Source organism: Netta rufina (genome assembly GCF_964035555.1).
Source record: "Netta rufina genome assembly, chromosome: 14".
NCBI lineage: Eukaryota > Metazoa > Chordata > Aves > Anseriformes > Anatidae > Netta > Netta rufina.
In genome coordinates, this window is record NC_140137.1 from 9509243 (window position 1) to 9531034 (window position 21792).

The 21792-nt window shown below is 44.6% G+C and overlaps 1 protein-coding gene across 1 annotated transcript in view; it reads right to left on the minus strand.

The window, feature by feature from the left end:
* NRG2 (neuregulin 2) overlaps nucleotides 1-21792 on the minus strand; it is a gene marked incomplete at both ends in the record, with an annotated part of 175061 nt that overhangs the window by 42159 nt on the left and 111110 nt on the right. The window contains 2 exons of the mRNA XM_084295014.1: nucleotides 4535-4600; nucleotides 8994-9112. Coding sequence (XP_084151140.1) covers nucleotides 4535-4600; nucleotides 8994-9112 — 185 coding nt within the window. The remainder of the gene's footprint in view (nucleotides 1-4534; nucleotides 4601-8993; nucleotides 9113-21792) is intronic.

The following is a 21792-nucleotide window of genomic DNA, read 5'->3' on the forward strand; positions in this document are numbered from 1 at the left end:
TGTTGAAGTTTTGGTTCAACTAGATGTGATCAAACATGACTTAGAAACCATATCATAGAAAAGATACCACTGAGCCATTATAATCATGGCAGTCCTCCAGGCTTATCTCACTTGAGAGAGAGGAAGTAAGGAAAGAATTCCCATCACCAGCCATGCTAAACATGGCAGTAAATGGGAGAGGGAGAGCCTGAATGAGTCCAACCCAATAAGTCCAATGACATCACTATGATGACAGCTATGAAATCTGTGTGCCCACACTGGTGCACTGCGGGATGGACTTAATCAGAGAAAGAAGGGTTATTTCACCTAAACTTCCATGGGGATCTTTAAAGGGACTTCAGGTAGCACTTATGATCCCCAGCGGTTGAAGTAAAAGCCCCAGAAATCAATCCAGAGCTCAGTTTTCATCGAAGTGCCCCACGTTATCTCCCAACCCTCATGTTCCCAGCACAATTCAGCTCTGCTTCTCTTGCTCTGTCTGTCTTCCACCTTCTAATATGATCCCAAACCTCACTATGCTGCAGAGCACACATAGGGTGAAATTAGGTGGCCCAGCAAACACTGCCCAACCTACACAGGCTGGTGAAGTAAAGGCACTCAACCAGATTAGCTAGACAGTGTCCCAGACAAAGGAGATGAAGCAGAGTCCAGATGAGCAGCTGCAATGATCCACATGTTGTTTCAGAGCACCTGCCCATCATTGTCAGATCCTCTTGTATTCTGACAGCATCCAAACTGTACTTCGTTTACACAGAGAGAATAGACTATATTCTCTTTTTACCCTTAAGAGTTCAACTGTTGGTCCAAATAGAGCAAAGGAAGTAGAGGAGAACTCAACAGCAGAAAATGAGCAAAAGAGGTTACTTGACCTTTTCAGATTTCAAACATTACCTTACCTTTTAAAAATGAATCTTTGATAACATTTTAGTATCTTTGTCCTGCATAGACCTTCCATCTCAGAATGCTCTACAGACTGCTCTACAGATTGCTCTGAAATTCATTCCATTTTTGTCTCCATCAAAATGTTTCTGAACTTTGAGAATGACTCCTACTCTGTTTACCAAGAAGGTCTGTAGCCAGACTCCTGAACCTTTGTCTATCTGCTTCAAGCTGCACCGTGACAGGATCACATTACCATTTTGAGTACTCTGGATGTTGAAATGAGTATAAAGGACCTTTCTCTCCATATCAAGGCACGCAATCAAGTTACCCTACCCCTGCAAGTTCCTGCATGTGAGCTGAGCCATTGTAGCCATCCAGTGCAAACTCCTAGCCTTTGATAAACGTAAGATGACACGTCTTATTTAACACTTTTTCACTATGGACAAGGCTACTGCACCTATCTTACACTTACTAGACTCAATAGGAAGACTCCTTTATAAGAGCAGTAGGCTTATCTTCTCTTCTAAGCTGCAGTGCTTTTTTAAGAAAGCATATCTATGGCTTCTCTAGTCCAACAATTCTCAGAATCAAACATATATTCAGAGAAGGTGTAAGACAGCCATATCATGTTAAAATATGCAGCAACACAGAAGGACTTTCTCAGACACTGGAGATTCTCTTTCAGAATCTGGCCTTCAGAATCTGGCTTGACCGTGCATACAAAAGATCAACACTACACCTGTAAGACCAGGACAGCTCTCAACATACTCCATGGCACAGCTTGTTACATCTGCTACATGGCACTGAATCTCATCTGAAGGTGTTCACACCACTGAATGAGTGGTGCCCCACGCACATACCCTGTAGCGGGGGCACCAGGAAATGCGTCTTTTTGCCTGGCAAGGTTCCAGTACTCTGAGTATAGCATTGTACCCATATGGACTGGACCAGGATGCAAGGCAGATTTGAATCCAGAACTTCTGAGTTTGCTGTCTTTAGTCCCTGGTCCAGACTAGCATCAGGGTTGTCTCTACAGCAGAAGAACCATGAGATCCCTGGGTTTCTACATATTGTTATAAGATTTGTGAAGCCCATATCAACCAGTACCCTGTCAAAGAGTACCAGAGGACCTGCTGCAGCCAGCTTAAAGGCAAGGGGTACAGTAGCTGGGAAAGAGATCCCATGCACACTATCATAATGACACAAATATTTCTGAGAACTTATGGTGCAAGCTTGCCCCCCTGCACTCTGTAGCTTTGTGTCAAGTGCCAGTTAGGCATGGGAAGATGTTGAGCTGGAAAACAGTAGGACAAAACATATGCTTCTAGAGAAAAAAAAAATAAAATTACCCAAGAACAGAGACAGAACACCTTGAAGACCTGGGTTATGTTTTGAGTGCTGTCTGGTGTTTAAACCTGCCTCGTGTCAAGTGTGCAGAAATGCCTAGGGGTCTGTGGCCACTATTGAAGAGGAAGAAGGTAGGGGTGACTCAGGATGTGGAAGGATTTGCTAGTAGCTACATTTATGAGGTCGTAAGTATTAAACAATACTTAACAGTACTCCAAGGGGGAAATACGTGATTCCTGTTCTAGATGCAGTAGTAGAAAGGAAGGCCAGATCACCCAGGAAGAACCTGGGACCTTACAGAAAAATACTAGTTAAAAACATATACAACAGGAGCAGCAGGGAGATAGGGGGTGAGGCACATGGGGCTACACAGAGTGATTGGATTTTACCCTTTTACCCATAGGGACCATCTGAGCCACATAGAAGACATGGTGATCTTCTGGAGTTATTGGGTCTAACACCTGTACCCAGCCTGCCTGGTAACATGCCCACCTTGCACCAGGGTCCAAACAGAAATGTAAAGATGTGACCAAGCTGCCTGCACAAGGTGCTCTCCTTTCCCAGGGAACTGCAGCTATCACCAAGCTCCAGCTTCCATGGTGCTTTCTCAAGATGGTGTTTACAATCCAGTGGATCATTTACAACCTTTAAGTGAAACAATGAAAGGTGGGACAACCTATGTTGCCAGACAAGCTTATGAATATAAATATTTAAAAGAATTACAATTTTAAAACAATTAGACACTTGTCATCCTTCCAGATCATCACACCTCACAACATTTTCATTACTTCCCCATAAATTAGAAACGTGCAATTCTGTGATAGACCAGTAGTAATCATGTATGAAAATCAGGGGGGACTATGATTAGATAACAGCAGAGAGCAATCATAAAAAAGGAATGTAAAGGAAAAAGTCGATTACAGTTTTAACTACAGAGACTTTACCATTTCTTTATACCATTAAGAAAAAAAGCAGACGGCCAAGGGTGACATTTCTATGTTGAGAAAGCAGAGGATAAGATTTTTCAATAGAAGAAACTTCTGTGGAGGCCACATGGTGATTTTGTATGTTTCCTTTCTATTGCTGAAACTTTGCTTTCAGTGAAATTAGCATATATCTAATGTGATGCAAATATGTTGCATGGACCTATGCTGATGAGCCCAAAGGAAAAATCCTGAGGAAGGACAGTACAGTACATGCTGCTACATCTCAGTATTATGTCACTGTTGCAGTGGAAGGCTAAGAACAATGAAGGAGCAAATTTTAAGTGGAATCTTCTAATCAGAAAAGCTTTTAAAGGATACCTGACTAGTCCCGGCTGTGCATATAATCAGATTTCTTTTAAAATAATAAAAGATTGAATTTTCCAAACAAAAAACATTCTCACGAAATCTGCTAAGTGGAATTGTCAATACAGAGGCACAGCCAGCTGTGTTGTCAGTTCAGGGTGTGAGCAGCTGGAATAAAAATATAGCACAGATCTTGAAACAACTTCTTGGTCCTCAGCTCTCTGGTGCCTTTTCATCTGGATTGGATCCCAGTGGGTTATCCAGCATGCTGACAATCTCTGTGTGCCGCAGTGTCCATGAGCAGGGAGAGACTTTCCATCGTAGAAATAATGCCCTCCATTAGAAAGAGCTGAACCAACAGCCAGGCTTCTAGATTTCCACTTGTATACATTGCTCCATGTTTTGATTTTTATTTGTGTGTCTATTTTTTACAGCACTCATGACAACTGAATAGAAGGGAATGCTAAAAAGCACTTCCACCAAATCAAATCAAATTAAACATTTGGGAAAATCTTTTATTGCTTTGTAGAGATTCAAGAAATAATGTGCCAGCAGGGTTCAGCTGTATTTTCTGCCTTTTTCTTTTGACTTATTCTTAGAAGACTTGTGTCTCCTTTCCTGTATTTCCTGTAGCCTTTTTTTTTTTCTTACCTAGACTCATAAAAATAAAATCCCTAAACCCCAGGTTGTAACAATGACATCTTACAAGTGTCAAAAAAAAACATACATTGAAAGAGCTGCAAACGTTTAAAATCCATCTCCAATTTTAAGTAGCATGTTCTTCAGGTTACCATCATAATAGTTATTGACCTTTTTCCTCTCTAAGATGGACACCAGCAATATAAATTGTATTTTGAAAGATTTAGTGAAAGATCAGAGCTTTGGGAGAAATCAAAGAGAAGTAGCAATTAAAGAAGATTCCAGAAGGAAATAAAGCATTTATGTAAATTGTCTCATAAAAACAAAACAAATAAGGGGAAAGAAACTATATGGGGGGTGGGGAGAGAAGTACTTACACTCTTCTTCCATAACAACTATTTTAGTTTCTGAGGCTGGTAAAACTTGTGGTGCTTTCGTTGTTCCTGGGAAAATTAAGGTAAGAAAGTAGTGAACAAAATATCTATTTTGAGCTGAGAAGATTGGGCTTAGCTACTACAGGGAGGAGGACAAGAGCAGGTGCTGCTGGGTGGCACAGGCTGGGGAGACTATCGATATGTTAGTAGTGGTTAGAGGACGCTCAGATGGGTAACTGTGTGAAAGAGACAGATAAATGAGTGCCTCTGCGGGGTATAGCACAGGGCACGTCAGTCCCCTTGCTGTAAAGGGACATCATGATAAAAAGACAGAAATGGCTCAGGAGTCACCAGGGACATGACGAGTGAAACTGCAGAAGGTTTTCTTAGCCCTGATGGCCACAAGAGTGCAAAGATGAGATCACAGACACAGGGAGAAAAACATGGAGCATAGGAAAAGGTGAGATGGTCTGATGAGCTTCCACCCTATAACTATTTGCAGTTCTGCAGCACGAAGTAATTCTCTTACAAGAGATGGAAGAATTGTAAACAGATGAAGGCCAAGACCCAAGGCAATATGGAAGCCCAGTACACATAGCTATTTCCTCCTTACAAAGCAGGATATTGGGAAGTCCATCGTCCATAGTCACCAGCTCTGATCAAGCCAGCTGGCAGCAAAAGCCCCCTCTTGGTCAAAGCCCCTCATGACCCTCAAGATGTGCAAAGGAGAAAGTATCAGGAGCCTCTGCTGTGTGCACAGCACTCTTTTAGAGACAGATGGTAAGACCACTGGGAAAAGGTAAATTAAAAGGAAAGCAAAACCACTTTTCGGATAAGTTTAATTTTTCCTGTGATGTTTAGCAAAGGGGGTGGTGGGATATGAGTTTAGGAGTTGTCTAGAAATTTTCTGAGGAAAAAAAAAAAGAGTCTAAAACTGCCACATCTCAGCTGTTCTCTCATTCCTACTTGTGATGCCAATATTGGACTATTCAATAAAGAGGGCTGGGAAATGGGACATTTTTCTAAGAATGCAGCTAATTTACCTCAAAGTAATAAAAATCAGAAAATAGCACCAAATCACAATATGTTTTTGCTAAAACCCAGAAGCATTTCCTCAGAAACTGATACCCTTCCAAAACTTTTCAATGGGAAAGCTTTTATTTCTGAGCTGGGCATTCTGTGGAAATACCATAACTGCAGAGAAGAGATGAGCTACTGGGTTTGGCTGATGGACATTTTCTAAGTGACAAGGGGTCATGACATTACCATAGAATAATAGAATGGTTTGGGTTGGAAGGGACCTTAAAGACCACCTAGTCCCAACCCTCCTCCCTCCTCCCCTGCCATGGGCAGGGACACTTCCCACTAGATAAGGCTGCTCAAAGCCCCATCCAACCTAGCCTTGAACTCTTCCAGGGTTGGGACATCCACAGCTTCTCTGGGCAAACTATTCCAGTGCCTCACCACTCCCAGAGTAAAGAATTTCCTCCTTATATATAATTTAAACCTAACCTCTTTTAATTTAAAGCCATTACCCCTTGTTCTATCACTACACTCTGTGACAAAGAGTCCCTCTCCAGCTTTCCTGTAGCCCCCTTTAGGTACTGGAAGGCTGCAATAAGGTCTCCCCAGAACCTGCTCTTCTCCAGACTGAACAACTCCAGCTCCCTCAGCCTGTCTTTGTGGAACAGGCGTTCCAGCCCCTTGATCACCTTTGTGTCCCTCCTCTGGACTTGTTCTAATACATCCATGTCTTTCTGGTGCTGAGGGTCCCAGAGCTGAACACAGCACTGCAGGTGGGGTCTCACAAGAACAGAGCAGAGGGAGAGAATCACCTCCCTCACCCTGCTGGCCATGCTTCTTTTGATGCAGCCCAAGGTACAGTTGGCTTTGTGGGCTGCAGGTGCACATTCCTGTTTCACGTCAAGCTTCTTGTCAACCAACACTCCCAGGTCCTTCTCCTCTGGGCTGCTTTTGATCCATTCTCCACCCAGCCTGTATCTGTGCTTGGGATTGCCCCGGCCCAGGTGCAGGACCTTGCACTTGGCCTTGTTGAATTTCATGAGGTTTGCACAGGCCCACCTCTCAAGCCTGTCCAGGTCCCTCTGGATGGCATCCCTTCCCTCCAGTGTGTCAACCTCACCACACAGCTTGGTGTCATTGGCAAACTTGCTGCAGGTGCACTCAATCTCACTGTCCATGTCACCAACAAAGATGTTAAACAGTGTTGGTCCCAATACTGACCCCTGAGGAATACCACTCATTACTGATCTCCGCATTGTGGCCACTCTTTTTCTAAAGAAAATCTCTTTTCATTGTGGCATTTTTGATGATTTGCAACAGATTTGCATGACTGAAATGATCCCTTGTGCAACTGATATCTGGACTGAGCTTGAGGGAAAGAGGGGAAGGCTCCAAGGAGAGGCCAGCTCACACAGTTCTGATTAATTGCTGTAGACTCCCTAGAGTTTTCACAGAGCAGTGTTGAGATGTAGCCACAACACAACGAGTGCTAAGGAACCCAAAGAACAATGCAGGTTGGGACAGAAGAGTGCACACACATGGATTCAGAGGCAATCAGATGCCTTGGGGAGTTTTCTACTGAAAGAAATCATGGAGGAAGGGAGTGTGCAGATGTGAGGTGAGGAAAGCTGTCCAAGTCCCAGGAAAGCCCAGCAGTAGGGACAACAGGGAATGAAAGAAGGAGACTCCATGAGCGAGAAGTGCACAGGCACAGCTGAAGGCTGCTCTGCTCTGGGTAGCTCCAGGGAGCAGCAACAGAAGAGTGCAAAGAGGGTGTCAGAAGGGCAAAAGTCTACAGTGATCTTCATCATCATCTTGTTTAACTTTGCAAAGGATGCAACTAGCATTTAATTGCAAATACCCGCTACTCTGCCAGGTGACCTTCAAACAGCAGCAGTGAGGTATGCATGCAGCTGAGTGTTGAAAGCCAAAGGCAGATTTTCAAGGCTCCTTAGAAAATGGATTAATTAAGACACCACCACAAGCTGGGCTATCTTTTGTCTACTAGACCTGCAGCACCTTGCAGCCTGCAGCTCCCACTACGCAAAGGTACAGGGCAGATCTTTTGGTGTCTTTGGTTGCTTTTCTACTCTTAACACATTTCTAAGCAACTCAGGTGTGTCCTCACACTCCCTGCAACATGAATGAGAAAGCCACCTGCTCCTGCCCTTGCCAGACACATTGCCTTCCTGAGAAGGAAGAGTTGCACCCTGCTAGATGCAGCCGTTACCAACACACACAGGAAGAGTCAGCTGGTAGTTGTATGGCCAGATGTGCCATAAGCAGTGTGCAGGCTCAGGGCCTTGCTGTGATGGGCACTATTCAATCAGTCTTCCTCTTTTGCAAGCGGATTGCTAGTGGCTGGAAAGAAGGAGCCGAATTGGCGCACAGGGCTCTGGTGGCAGGCACTCACTGCCCGTGCATGCAGCTGGAACTGTTTGCATTGCAATGGGACAGACAGAGTGTGAGTCAGAAAAAAGGAGTGGCACTGCTTCAGTTAGCTTACTCTGGACACCTTTCCTGTCATGGCTGGAAAGGAAGCAAAGCTAACTTCACAGGCAGAAGGTCTGAGCATGGGTTTTCTTCCCCAGGTTTTGCAAGCACTGGCTTTTTACAGGCAGAGCAACTGAGGAGGAGGCTATGTGATTTTCCAGCCTCACAAAATAAAGACTCATGACTGCAAGCACTGCTGAGGCAGAGGTTAATAGAGAAAAACAATGCCAGAAAGCAGTGGGAGAAAAATACCTTCCTTCACATATGACCAGTGCTAGTAAAGCACAACAGCAGAGAAAAAGTATCGCACCAACAGGCTGCATCGCAGAGAGCCTAGGCTCCCACAGTGGCTGTTGTGAACGGAGGAGGAAGAGCTTAGGCAACAGAGCTTGTACAGAGTCATCCCTCCCTTGGTCACACCCGTCCAGCTTCTGGCAACCACTGTGGGGACTTTCTGAGCTGGAGGGTGCATCCAAACCATCATGTTAAGCAATATAATTATTATAACCAAGATAATAATAAAACCACCTAACCTCAGACTCCATCCGCTGAGCTCTAAGAGATGGAGCACACATTCTAGGATGAAAACCAGAAGCAACTTCATTCATCACAAAGCTATGGTTTAATTACTTGTGTTCTGGTGAGTTTTGCTTCTCAGAAATTCTTAAAAAAAAATAAAACATCAAGCTCACCATTTTTCTTTCCTCCTTGCCCCTTTTAAAAAATACATAGACTGTAAGTTTATTTAAAATGTAAATTTACCACATTGCTAGTGACAGATAACAAAGATAAACATTTATGCTAAGCTGCAATTTTTCTTATCTCCCAAGATTGTTTTACTCGATACTCTGAAAGCATGAAACAAAATCATAGATCACGTGCAGAACCTCCCACTTTCTGCTTGAATGACAGATGGCTCAAGACATTTGCTGGCTTCTTCACTTACCACTTCTCACATTCAGGCTGCCTTTTGCGGTGTCTTTCCCTAAAACGTTCTCCGCTTCACAGCTGTACTCTCCAGCATCTTCCAGCTTCACCTTGTTGAACTGCAGTCTGGAAATCTTTCTGTTGAAAAGTACAGCAGACATTTCTTATTCAGTTGCTAACCATCTTCATAAATTGATAACCATTCCTGGCCCTACTACACTGCCTAGTAAGTCACCCCTTCTGGAAGAGATGGGCTGCCCAGTCTCAAGAGCTGAATAGACCAGGTCAGGATTCAAATGAGACCCTTCCCAGGAATCACAGCCATCATGATTTCCTAAATGAACATCTCCTCTGATCCCATTGCTCTTAGCCTGATGCCACGGTTTGGTCTGGCATCTGCTCTCATTTTCAGAAAGGCCACATATGGACAGTCAAGAAGTCTCACAAGGGGTTGAACGCAAGAGCCCCAGCTTCCCAGCAAACAGACTTCCTGTACCGGAGAAAAGCCACTTTAATGAAAGACAGCAAGATCTGCCTGCAAAAGGAGATGGGGAGATGAGCAGCACATTCTGCACCTTCCTCAGCAAAGAAGCAGCTCAACTTTTGTGGCATGCCCCCCTGCCCATCTCCAGCAGTGCCACACACTCTATCTCAAACACGCACACTATGGTTATAGGGTAGTGCACCCATGTATTCCATCCTGCAAACCACAGCTCTGTGGTTTGACCTAGCAAATAGCTTGTAGCTTTATCCAGGCAAGCAAACGGGACAAGTACTTCGTCTCCCCCAAATACACATACTCCAATGCACTACAAACATGTGAGGCTGAACCTCACATGATCATCTTATTGCCAGAAGCACCTAGAAAGAGCAGAAGACACAGTATGTGATGACTTCCCATGTGACCCAACAACCTGTGCTCCATGTCTCATGGGAGTGGGAGCAGCTCTGTGGTGGTACAGGGAAAAGGAGCATCACCTTTCCCACCACCTGTGACTGATGTCTCATTCTCCAGAATGCCTCTCACTAAAAGGCAAAACCCTTTGTTAAACAGTTCAACAGAGATCTTTAGCGGCCTTCAACACAAACCAAAGGCTGATTGAGACTCACTCCCTCATCAGGCTTTCTGTTTTACTAGATTTCCTTCTGGCTTAGACAGTTTATCAAAAAACATCCTGTGTTCTCTTCTGGTGGGAATATCTCTCCCTGCTTTCTACCCTTTTGTCTACAAGCTTTTTTCTCAGGTCCGTGTCATACAGCAACTAGACTGAGAAGTTTGTAAGCACTGACAGCTTTAAAAAGAGGTCCCACTGGTCTGGCCTACATTTCTGAAGGCAAATAAAATTCTTCTTATGTGGAAAATAATCATTAACTTTGGAAATGTTTGCAAAGTTACATATGTCATCTAAGAAAGACTTTTTTTTCAGACTGTTGAAAAGATATTCCATGCAAATTCCTTCACAGAAGCACACTGACATCTCTTTTAACACCCTGACATATTGTTCTACTAGAGCCAGGGCACAAGGACACAGTATGAACATCTCACTGGTTATATTAGTAAATTAAAAGCACTTGGAGATGACTTGGTACAGCTCCCAGGATACAGGTGCTGCCTCATTTTGCAGGATGCAGTCAAGTGTCCAATTGCATGAGTTTGGGCCCCAGGTGGAGGAATTTTTAAATGAATGTGTGCCTCCTGAATCCCTCTAATCCGAGGTCTCCCCTAATCCACAGTACAAAGACATTTATTTGGGCCAACACATTCAAACAAGGGGACCTAAACTAGCAGGCTGATTCCGTGTGGTGCAAAACTTCCTTGGCTCCCAGTGTGGGATACTTCCCTGAAATCTCTCAGGTCTCCAAGGGTAATCTGCAATAAATAGTCCTGGGCATTATGGCCTTCACTGTGATGCCTCAGGAGTTAACATGCACCCAGGAGACACAAAGCATTTCAGGGCCACCAGGGCCTGTTGCTGCCCATTGACAGTTGGGTGCTGCTTCTTACTGGGGAGGTGTGATGGGCACCTGAGGAAGGAGGCTGTTGGCACTGCAGGGCTGTAGTGCCCAGTGCAGGACCACGTTCTCCTCTCCCTCAACAGAGATGGGTATAGTAAAAACAAAGGGTCAAGGTGGGCTCCCAGTAGTACTGCACAGATTCCCAGCAAGACTGCCCTCAGCACAGCCATTACTTTCTCTCAGTTGTCTCAACCTTCACTGACAGAACACACCATCTGTTCATAAACCACCCCTATCCAGGCTTGCAGCTACTGCTGCAACACAAAAAGAAAAGCAGCACGTGTTGAAAGCAGCAAGACAGTGGTGCTTACACAGCTTTGAAGAGCTTTAACCTAGTAGCCTGTAGAGAACACCAGCCTTGCACACCAGCATGTTGAGGATATCTGGTGCATAGCTGAAAGCATTAATGAACATGCCGCCTTCAGCTGCCGGAGGACAGATATTCTAATGATTATTGGCCACACCATGATCTCACATGCACAGCACGTTTCGCTGCATGCAGTAACTGGAAAAATCCATTACAGCATTAGAATATCACCTAGGTATGCGATCATTTCCAGATAAAGGTTTTTAAGTCCCAAAGATACAAATTAGTAAGTAATTTAGTGACACAAAAAGCTAATGAAAGGGGTCATACTTGACAGATTCATCTCCAAGAACATGATGAGAGACATGTGGTCTTTTACCTGGAACTGGAGGAGAATGTGATCAGAATAAAAAGTAATGCTGGTATTTATAGAACCTCAGCATCAAGGTGAAACGAAAGAGGATTATTTTGTTTTAATGCTCAAGATTGTTGTACTGCCAAAAGAGCTTATTTTTATTTTCTATCACAGTTGTCAAATTTATCCTGGATTGCAAGATTCCCTTGAAAAATCATGAGTTTTTCTTGCTTTTAAGCCCAGACCCATGGTCTGAGGAGTATGGTGTATAATGTCAAGTAACAGACTTCAGGGAAAGAGATGAAAGGTACAGAAGCAGATGAGATTTAATGTAGAACATAGATACAGTAAAGAGAATTTCCCTATTCCAGTAAGCACGTAAACAGTCAGAGAAATATCTTGTTTCACAGCATTAGTCATGCACCTTTTAATTCACACGGATAATACTTGCGCACTAGATGAACTTAACTGAGAATGTAAAACAGGTTAGACTTTACCTGACCTATGTGTGGCAAAGAGAAAGATGACCAGTCCAACTCTGTTCTATTTTACTATCTTCAGGTGCTTCTGAAATACCTCAAAACTGCCTAAGAAATTAGTTTTGCAAGTTTGTGTTCTTCTTCCTGTTGCCCCCGAGGGTAGACATTTTGTTTATTTGACAGCTGAGGTGTGTTTTTAAATAAATACCAAATATTAACACTAAGAGGAATTAAATTGCTCACAAGAGTTTTGTATCAAGTCCCGTTCTGCTCTTCTGGGCAAAGTGTTTCCTGGGGACACTAGCCCCTGGAAAACCCTGTCGTGTGCTTTCAGGAGGGTGCCTGGCTGCCAGACGATGCCATTCTTCTGGAGGAAGGCACTGCCCTGGGCTGTTTGTTCAGTGAAAGGGCCAGGGTCCCTGACAGATGCCATCATTTCACTGTAGTGCAACTCTGTTGACATTTCTTTACTCCAGGGGAAAATCTGCCTCATTGTATTTTCTGACCCTCAGCACATATGACTTAGCCACGCACTAATTATCTCCTGTAGTGCCAGTGGAGGAGTAAGCCATGGGGAATATGTTGTCTGCAAGCTCTGGGGGATAGAATTCACAAGGAGACCTTCAGCCTGGCCAGAACAGGATCCCCCAAAATACCTTTTCAGCCAAAAGAAAGAGTCCCCCAGAGGGCAGTTTGGAGTGCCAATCTCCAGATTACAATGGGAAACATGGAGATCTGCCCTTGGCCATGGCCTACACAAAGATCCTGGCAAATTCTGGCCATGAAGGGTGGCCTCATTGCTGTAAGCTCATCATCTCAGAGTTAGACATCTAAATATGAGCTTGGGCCCTGAGGCCTCCTGTCCAGTTAGAGGAAAAGAAACAGGCACTTCATCTCATCTAGAGAGGAACTTTTCATGACAGAAGTCATGCTCCCACTAGCACTTTGGTTAGCTTGAATCATTTTTCTCCTCTTCCCTGTTGCCAAGGGAAAATGGGACCTTTTTCCCAGTCAGCTTCTTACAAAGCTATTCAACTCAAAGCCTACAGCAGCAGCCACAAGCTACCTTAGAGACATCTACATTTCACTGAAGATTCAGTGATCCCTATGTGAGTTCACCTGCTTCTGCATCATGCAGGACAAAAATAGCTCTAGGATTACAACTATTATAGTATTTTATTAGTCTTCTAAAAATAGGGTAGCTAACACATAAGTAATAAAAAAGGCAAGGAATTAGTTTTGAGGGGAATTGGAAGACTATGCATTATTTGGACTCTAAATTGTCAATGAACACTGTCCATAGCAAACATACATGAGATCCTAGCAATAAAAAATTTGACCATCAGATTTGACCATCATAAAGGACACACTGAATAGACTGCTGTGGTTATCTATTAACTCCCTTCCTCTCTGAACAGACAGCTGGTGGCAGGAAACACAGCAATACTGCAGAGAGCAGAAAGGCCAGTACTGTGGTATGTGTGCTGCTTACCCACCAAAGATTTAATTGGTGCCTTGTCCTGGCACTCTGCACAATGATGAAATTGCCCTGAGAGAGTAGGTTTATGACTGGCAAGAAGATTCAGAATATCCAATTCTTCCTCTTACTGTCTAGAAGCATTATCCAGCGACCACCAAATATCCGCTGGCTGGAGCAGGGGCTCTCGGTGTCCCCACTTTAGAGAACACATTCATCTTCCCCAAGAAGCAGTGAGATAAAGTCAGGCAGAAGATCATTGGTATGTGAAGCAGAATGGGGATGGCCTTGGCAAAGCACCTCTGTTAGACAGGGCAGAAATGGCAGCCAGGAGCATCCTTTTCCCTGCACAACCAGATAGAAACCACCCCAGTCTCTTCCCTGCCTTCAGTTACAGAGCAGCACAACAGAGCTGGGCAAGCCAACTGTGCAATGCAGTGCTTGAGAACAACAAATAGCTACTGTGTTGGCTGCTATGAACTCTAGGGCATGACCTAGCTAGCTCAGGATCAGCTTTAAGAACAGCAAATGGGAAAGGGGGGAAGAAAGCAACCCTCAAGCAAATCAATCAAATGAGAGGGGTAAGAAAAGGAAGGTTCAGACTTTTCAACTCAGCTACCATCCCTTCTGCCATGGGCAAAGTCCTCCTTCCTCCTCCCCTCACCATCACCTGCCCGACTCAGTGTTTGACCTGCTGGGACTGTGGGAATCGCAGGCATGGGAGACAGTTAATGTACTTGTGGGTGCCCAGGATAGAACCGACCACCCCCAGACCCCCTTTACCTGTTCTCTCCTACCCCTGTTCCCCCACATTAAAGTGCTGTTCTAACCTGAAAAGCAGATTTGCCCCTTCTGTGCTCAGCAGTGCTGTTCTCTCTCTGTTCTCAGGCTTGGGACCGGCTGATTTTAAAAGATAGACTCGACCAGTCCTCAGTCTGCAGATCTGACACTGACACTGGTCTGAGAGCAAGAGCTGGAGTCCCTTCTGGGTCATGCATTGTCAACAAAAGGGGAAAAGATCAATAAGTACGCTCCAAAGAGCAGGGTCACTTGTGCAACCATCCTCAAATTCAGCCTCGGGCTGCATCTCTGAATTGCCATGAATGTCCAGGCAACAAGAAAAGGTGTACGGCAGCAGAGGCAGTGTAATCCAACCACACACCCATTCCCAGAGTGGACTTTGTAGCTGCTGTGTTGATGTGTAGCTGCTCTTGTGCTGGCAAGTCTGTGGCAGCTGCCGGAGCGTGAAATCAACACACACATAAAAGCTGAGTTTAGGGCTACAGCTGAGGCATGGACCTGATGTCAGAATGGGTTCCCTTGTATTTCTTATCCTGGAATTCAAGGCAATTGATCCATCCCAAGAATATTTAGAATTTCCCTCAAACCCCAATGCCAAGATTTGAATTCATTTGGGAGAATGTAGATCCTGGAGCAATATTATGAGGCCAGATCAGAGCAGGTTCTTTTCCTGTTTATCTCACATGCACAAGAACCAGGGACTTCACACTACCAAATGCAGAACAGATATCTCCTTGTTCCAAAGAGCAAATAACCTACACAGAGAGACAAGAAACCCCATGTAGGTATGCAATTAGGACAATATGCAGAGGCCTCACTATCTCAGCAATGAAACCACAACTAATTCTGTAAGCTGGGAGGAGAACAAAAGGTTGGTGCAGCTGGGGAGAAGGCATATTGGTCCTCGTTTAGAAGTTTATCACATATTAGATGGAGACTGATAGGATGGGCAACTCAGAGGTAGGACCAAAACTTCAGGGACTGCCAGACAGAAAAGGAAGACCAGAGGGAGCTTGTAGAGCAAAACCAAACTGTTTTGAAGAATCAGGGGAGGTAGAGAGGGAGATGCAGTACTAAAAGCAGCAGTCTTTGTGGGAGACGTGCAGAGCACAGGAATGCAGACATGCAAAGCCAGGCTGAAATATTCAGATCAGGGAAAAGCATGTCTATCAGGAACAGAGACATAAGGTCATGGAAAAGCAGCATGGGATGACACCTTCAGGTAGATGGTGTCATCCCTCCAAAACCTCTGCAAAATGCATCACCATAATATTACATGGGGTTGTGCAAGAGATTCAGTTAGTCTTGAGGCTCCTTTCTGAGTTCGGAGTTTTGGAGATATTAATTTCTTCCTAAGTCTCTTTTCTGCAAATGATGTGTGTCACGGGTACTTGCCAGTGCCTGATCCATGAAGCATAATGGGGACTGGGCTAACTCATGACTGTGGGTATAAAATGTGCTATCCCAGATGAACTGCCTACAGCTTCAGTCAGCACCCCAGCCCTCCTTCCCCAAGTGCCAGGTAAAGCATTAAACTGGATGAATGGGATTTCAATTCATGTCTCAAAGAGGGTGCTTCAGCATAAGTTGTGACATTTTGCAGCTGCAGTGGGTAAGATCTATAGGGAAAAGATGTATATATATATATATAAACCAGACAATATAATCAGAAAAAATATACAAAACTTCAGGCATATAAACCTTGTTCCATAGCTAAGTTTGCACACACTATCAGTTGAAGCAGCCTAGCATCTGGCTATAACTTGGTAGCCATTATAAGTCAATTGTTGTTGATCAAATAACCATTCCCTGAATCTCTAAGGAGCCCCAACTTGCAGGCTTTGTGGATTGTTCTCGCTCAAGACCCAACCACTTCTCCTTTCAGTTCTCAAGTTCCCTGGTTCAGTCCCAGGTGCATTGGCCAAAATGATGTCCATCATCATCTCTTTTAAAACAACAAACAGTCAAACAAAGGAGATGCTCTTTTTCAAACCCCCCTCAATAAACTGCCTTCAGCAGCTAAACCAAATCCCAAATATCGGAGACTTATAATGACATCGTGAGAGTTAGCAAGACAGAAGCTTCCCTGGTGACTGTAACAACACCGGTGCTTGAGAAGAGTCTTAGCTTCAAGGCATCTGGAATTGCTCTTGCAAGATCCATTGTCAAGTGAGCTTTTTCCTTTGTTTAAAAATGTCAGCCTGAAGACCCCTGCCAGAGTGGTGGTATAGCCTGCTTGGGTTCACTCTGGCTCCCACAAGGCTTCAACAGTTCTCTTTGCCCCTCCTTGTCTCCAGGCTTAATTAGGAAATCATTTATCTTTATTGGCACTCTCCTTCCCCTGCTGCTTTGGCATTACTATTATTTTTTGCCTTCATTCCAAAGCAATGAGCTGTACAGGGAAGACCACAGCCCCATTCATTGTGGGTGGGGAATAATCTACTGCAGGGAACTATACAAGGAAGACCCCAGCAATGAATCTGCCCCAGCTAGCTTTGCCTGAGGGACTACTGTACAGAAACAGGAGAGGAGGGTATCCCTTGGCTCCACTTACAGGCTAACAATAGGGATTCCTGGTGATACTGAAAGTAGGACACTACTCCCAAGGGATGTCATATGGTCAGCCTGTCCCAAACTGAACTGCCAACCTTCTCCAATCTAACGATACGCCTACTTCATCAGCCCAGCAATCTCCCTTGGTAAAATAGCACACAAAGAGAAGAAGAAGAGGCTGTAAGGACAGCCACAGAGAGCAGAATACCAGGCTCTTGGACACCCCACCCACCGTCAGTGGACAATCGGCATGTCTCAGAGTCCTGAGTGAGCCTGAAGTGGGGTAGATTCCCTGCACCTCAGCAAACAGAAACTACCACTAGAAGGGTGGCTGCACACTGGAACAGGCTCCCCAGGGACGTAGTCACTGCACCAAGCCTCTCTGAATTTAAAAAGCGTTTGGACCGTGCACTTAGTCACATGGTCTAAACTTTGGGGCAGACCTGCGTGGTGCCAGGAGTTAAGACTTGATGATCCTTACGGGTACCTTCCAACTCAGGATATTCTATGATTTCTATGATTCTATGAGTCTACCTTCACTTTCTCCACAGTTGTCATTTGACCTTTTGCCAGGAGAGTTAGAAAGTCAAGCCTCAACCTTAACTTCTTGGGACCCAGTGGCCTTGAACCATATCAGGTGCACTCAGCAGCAAAAGGTATCTCTGGCAGATTAGAAGGGGTGGACCAGTCACTATGCTTTACTTTCACTATAGTATGCAATTCTTTCTGGGTAAATTCTCTAGATTCCATCAACTGTGTTTTTTTCTTCCACCTTAAAGAGAAGTTTCCTCTCCATACAAGCCAGGCTTGCCCCAGCCTGTTACTAATTACAGATGGAACACACAGTTCAAAAAGAAGGAATCAGAATTGTTCTCCTCCCTCCAGCAAATATCTATTGGAAATAAAATAAAATAAAATAAAATAAAATAAAATAAAATAAAATAAAATAAAATAAAATAAAATAAAATAAAATAAAATAAAATAAAATAAAATAAAATAAAATAAAATAAAATAAAATAAAATAAAATAAAATACTCCTTTGCCTGAAGGCACCAGAAATTTTGCCGGTAAGTTTAAAAAACAAGAGGAAAGGTGATTGGAAAAGCTGAAGAGCTGACATGGTTACCTGCTCCTCTCCTCCTGATAACATATATTTCTCTAAGAAGGCCAGTGGGAGCAGATAAAAGCTTGATCACATCTGAGTAAAAGAGGGCTTCAGTTTATCTTTCTAGCTAAAGATTTTAAGGCTCGTTAAACACACAGGGCGATATCCATTCTGCAGGGAGGAAAGTCAGGGACAAAGCGGTTAAGAGTAGTGATACAGGGTAATTATGTTCTTCTTTCCCATCCTAAACCTCTGCACATAGTCTAAGGACCACAGAGGCTACAGTTACGGTCAGACCCAAAGCTGTGCCCAGCTCTGCAGAGGACTCATATGGCCAAGGGACACAGTATGGATGACACCTCCATCACCTGGCAGGGCTTGTTTTGTCTAGCTGCAGCAAACAACTCTATCAGATCTTTGGATCAAACTCTTAAATAAATGATAATGTGCACCTGGGCAGAAGCTGCATGGTCTGAAGATTTTTGCCTTTTGTGCTTTCCCTGTGGAAGTACCTCTACAATGTTCAATTTCAGTTTTAGTCCTTTCAAACCCCACTCTACTCTTAACTGTAAGAAAGAGCGAACGATTATCTTGAGACCAATGTTATCTCTAATTGGAGCCACATGTAAATCCCATTCTTCTTGAATTAATCATCATCTAGTAAGCCTTCCTTTCTCAGCTTTACAGTTTAGGATACTTCTGCTAACAGGCAGGAATTAATGACATGCACCCATCTCCCATGCCCAGTTTTGGTTCCCTCTGCTACTCATCCCCATTAGCTACTTAATGATGACACATGGAGTCATAAGGACTCCCTTGTTCAACCTGCATCAGCACAGAGCAATTTTTAATGTACTTTTTTGCATGCAGCCAAGTCCAGAAGGAAGCAGGTCCAATGCCAGTGATCACTTTGCCCTCAATTTTCAAGTACTGAGACCTAGCAAATGCCACGGAGAAAACAGTCTGAAAGCTGAACGTGGCAGACTGGGTACACACTGGTTATCCTCCCAGAACTACTTGGAGAAGTGTTCCTGCACTGTTATATGCTCAATAAGGGGCAAGGAGTTATCTTCTCTGAGCCATCTCAGCTCAATACTACTAGATCCTAGACTCTGTGTTGCCTGGTCTACCAGTCCAGGATGTAAACAATACTGGGTGGCAGATGAGCACAGACTCATAGCTTTACTGCTGAGGGAGCCTCAGCTATTGGAGGAGGCAGGTGCTCAGCTTTCTTTAAAATGTCTATCCTTGGGCTTATTTTGCCAGCAGGAAGCACTTCTAACACGCACATGTTTTTGGCTTGTCACTGGTAGGCTACGAGCCAACATGTTGCCATGGAAACTAGAAAATGCAAAGTTGTGACTTGACAGCAGCATTGTGAATAAAGAGTATCAATCTTCTTCCATATGTTCATACCCCTGACCAGGGACAGTGTGCCCCTGTGCCACAGTGGGTGGGATGCCAGCCTGTCACAGCTTTACACTGGACACAAGTGCATGGGAGGCATGGAAGGACAGCGATCTCTGGGAGAACAGCAGGGAAATGCTGCAGAGGAACTGCAGATCCCCCCCATTGCCAGATCCCTCTGCAGAGAGGTCTGCTGGGTGTCTGGGCTGGGGCAAACCCTCTCTGGTTCTGGGGAACAGCTCCTCAGCAGCCTGAGAAATCAGCATCAATGAACTCAGGACCCACAAGCTGCCCACCCACAGGGACATGGCATCCACAGAGGTGGAACTGTGAGGTACAGACCTTCCTTCTGGTCATTCCACCTCCAGACTCCCATCGGCAAACAGGGAATGGCATGACTCGGGCCATGAGGCTGATAAAGGCCATGGAAACAGTGACAGCAGCTGAGCAAAGACAGCTCTTCCTGAACAGAGCACATCCACCAGTCATCCTGGTTCTGCTGATGTTTCTGGCCTAAGCTTTCCACTGACCATCCTTCTGCCTTGTGTCAAAACATCCATGAGTCCTGCAGTTATTTAGACAGAGGCCAACCATTTTTAGTGTGACTTTGAAATTAACCAACAGGATAGAAATTAAATTAGAGCAACTGACAGTGACCCACTTGAGCACCTAAAGAAGAGTTTCTAACTGATTTTCAGTGGCTTCTAATTTTTAAAATGGATACTCTATCAGCTCCATATATAAAGAGATGAACTATTTTTCACATACTGAGACACAACATATGCTGGCAAAGAATTAGTTTTAAGATTTCCAAGGGATTAGACAGTTGCAAGCTGACTTTGTTGCTGGCTAAGTCAGGATATATGAATGTAAGCATAGTCACATTTACAGGATAATTTTAGGATATATCATATATACATATTTGGCCCTGAAAAGATACCAACATGGATCAATTTAAATGAATTTCTACTGAGAGCCCCTCTGTACTGGTTCCTGCCCCTGGTCAGATCTCTGCAGCTGTTTCCCCTTCCTTGGCTACCTGTTTGATTTTGCAGTATTACCCAAGAAGAAACCCTCTAGAAAAATAATGCACCTTGAATACTTTCATTTGCTTGACATCTAAGGTGAGTGGCCACTTCCAGTTATAGCCTGCAGTGAAGCCTTGCTACAGGACTTCCCTGAATAAGCACCAGTTTACTGATACAAACAGCTTTCTCAGCCCGTTTCTATCCTGACAGTCCATCGAATTGCACAGCCCTGCCATGTCTGGCCATCTGACTCACCTCCCTCTGCTCCCAGGCACTGGGCTTGCGTTCCCAGCTCTGCCATGCACCACTCTGGTCTGTGCATGGCAGGAAGGGCATCAGGAGAGTTGCTTATCTACTCTCGCAGGAATGGGATGGAACAGTTCCAAAAAGCCTTGAAGATACACCTCTGTAGAAGGCACTACCCAAGGCATGTATGGATGGAAGAGCACTCCTGCGTCCTCCATCAGGAAGGCTACAGCTAAGCTATGCGTTCTCAAATACCGTTTCAACCAACAGATCTGAACTTAGCTCACTCACTGAGGCCTGTTTCACCCAGTGTTTTGGTGTTGCCTGAATGAGGTGCCATGGCCCATGGCCATTGGATGACACACACCAAGAGCACTGCCCAAAAGCTTTGCTGTGTGGGGAGTTTGGGGCAGATGAGACTTGCTGTGAATGCAGTGATGCAAGCTCTTATGTGCTAGCCGACAGGCAAAACCTTGGCAGGTGGCTACAGGCCCTAGTCAGGCTGAGTATCACGGGGTGTCCTTGCATCTTTGGGACTGTCTGAGATGCTTCTGAGTCTACCTAAATTGAGGAGACGAGAGCGATTCCTCCCACATGTTTGCAGGCCCTATGTAGGCTTGTGGGGCAAAAGCTGAGTTCTGAGTAGCTTCTGCATTCGCAAAGCAGGTTCCACCCCAGGGGACCTGAGCTGCCCACAACCAGCCTACAGTCAGCAGGGAAGGAGTAATCTCCTCAGGTCACTGGACGCCCATCTCAGATATATAATGACAAAGTTCCCCAAGAAGAGCCCCATCTAAAAATTATGTGTTTCTTCTGTGTGTGCCTCATTCCTCTCTTTCTGCTCACTGTGGAGGAAAATGGGACTAGCAGTGCTTGAGAGATGGCACCTGAACCTTTCTCACTCTCCCAGGCACAGTAAACAGCCTGTACATGGTCCTGTGACTCTGAGGAAGCATCTCTGGAGAGGTCGGCACCACTTGTAGCAAGTTGGGAATTTTGCAAGGGTGCTTACCAGGACCCAGACTCTCAGTGTTTGTTAGCAGA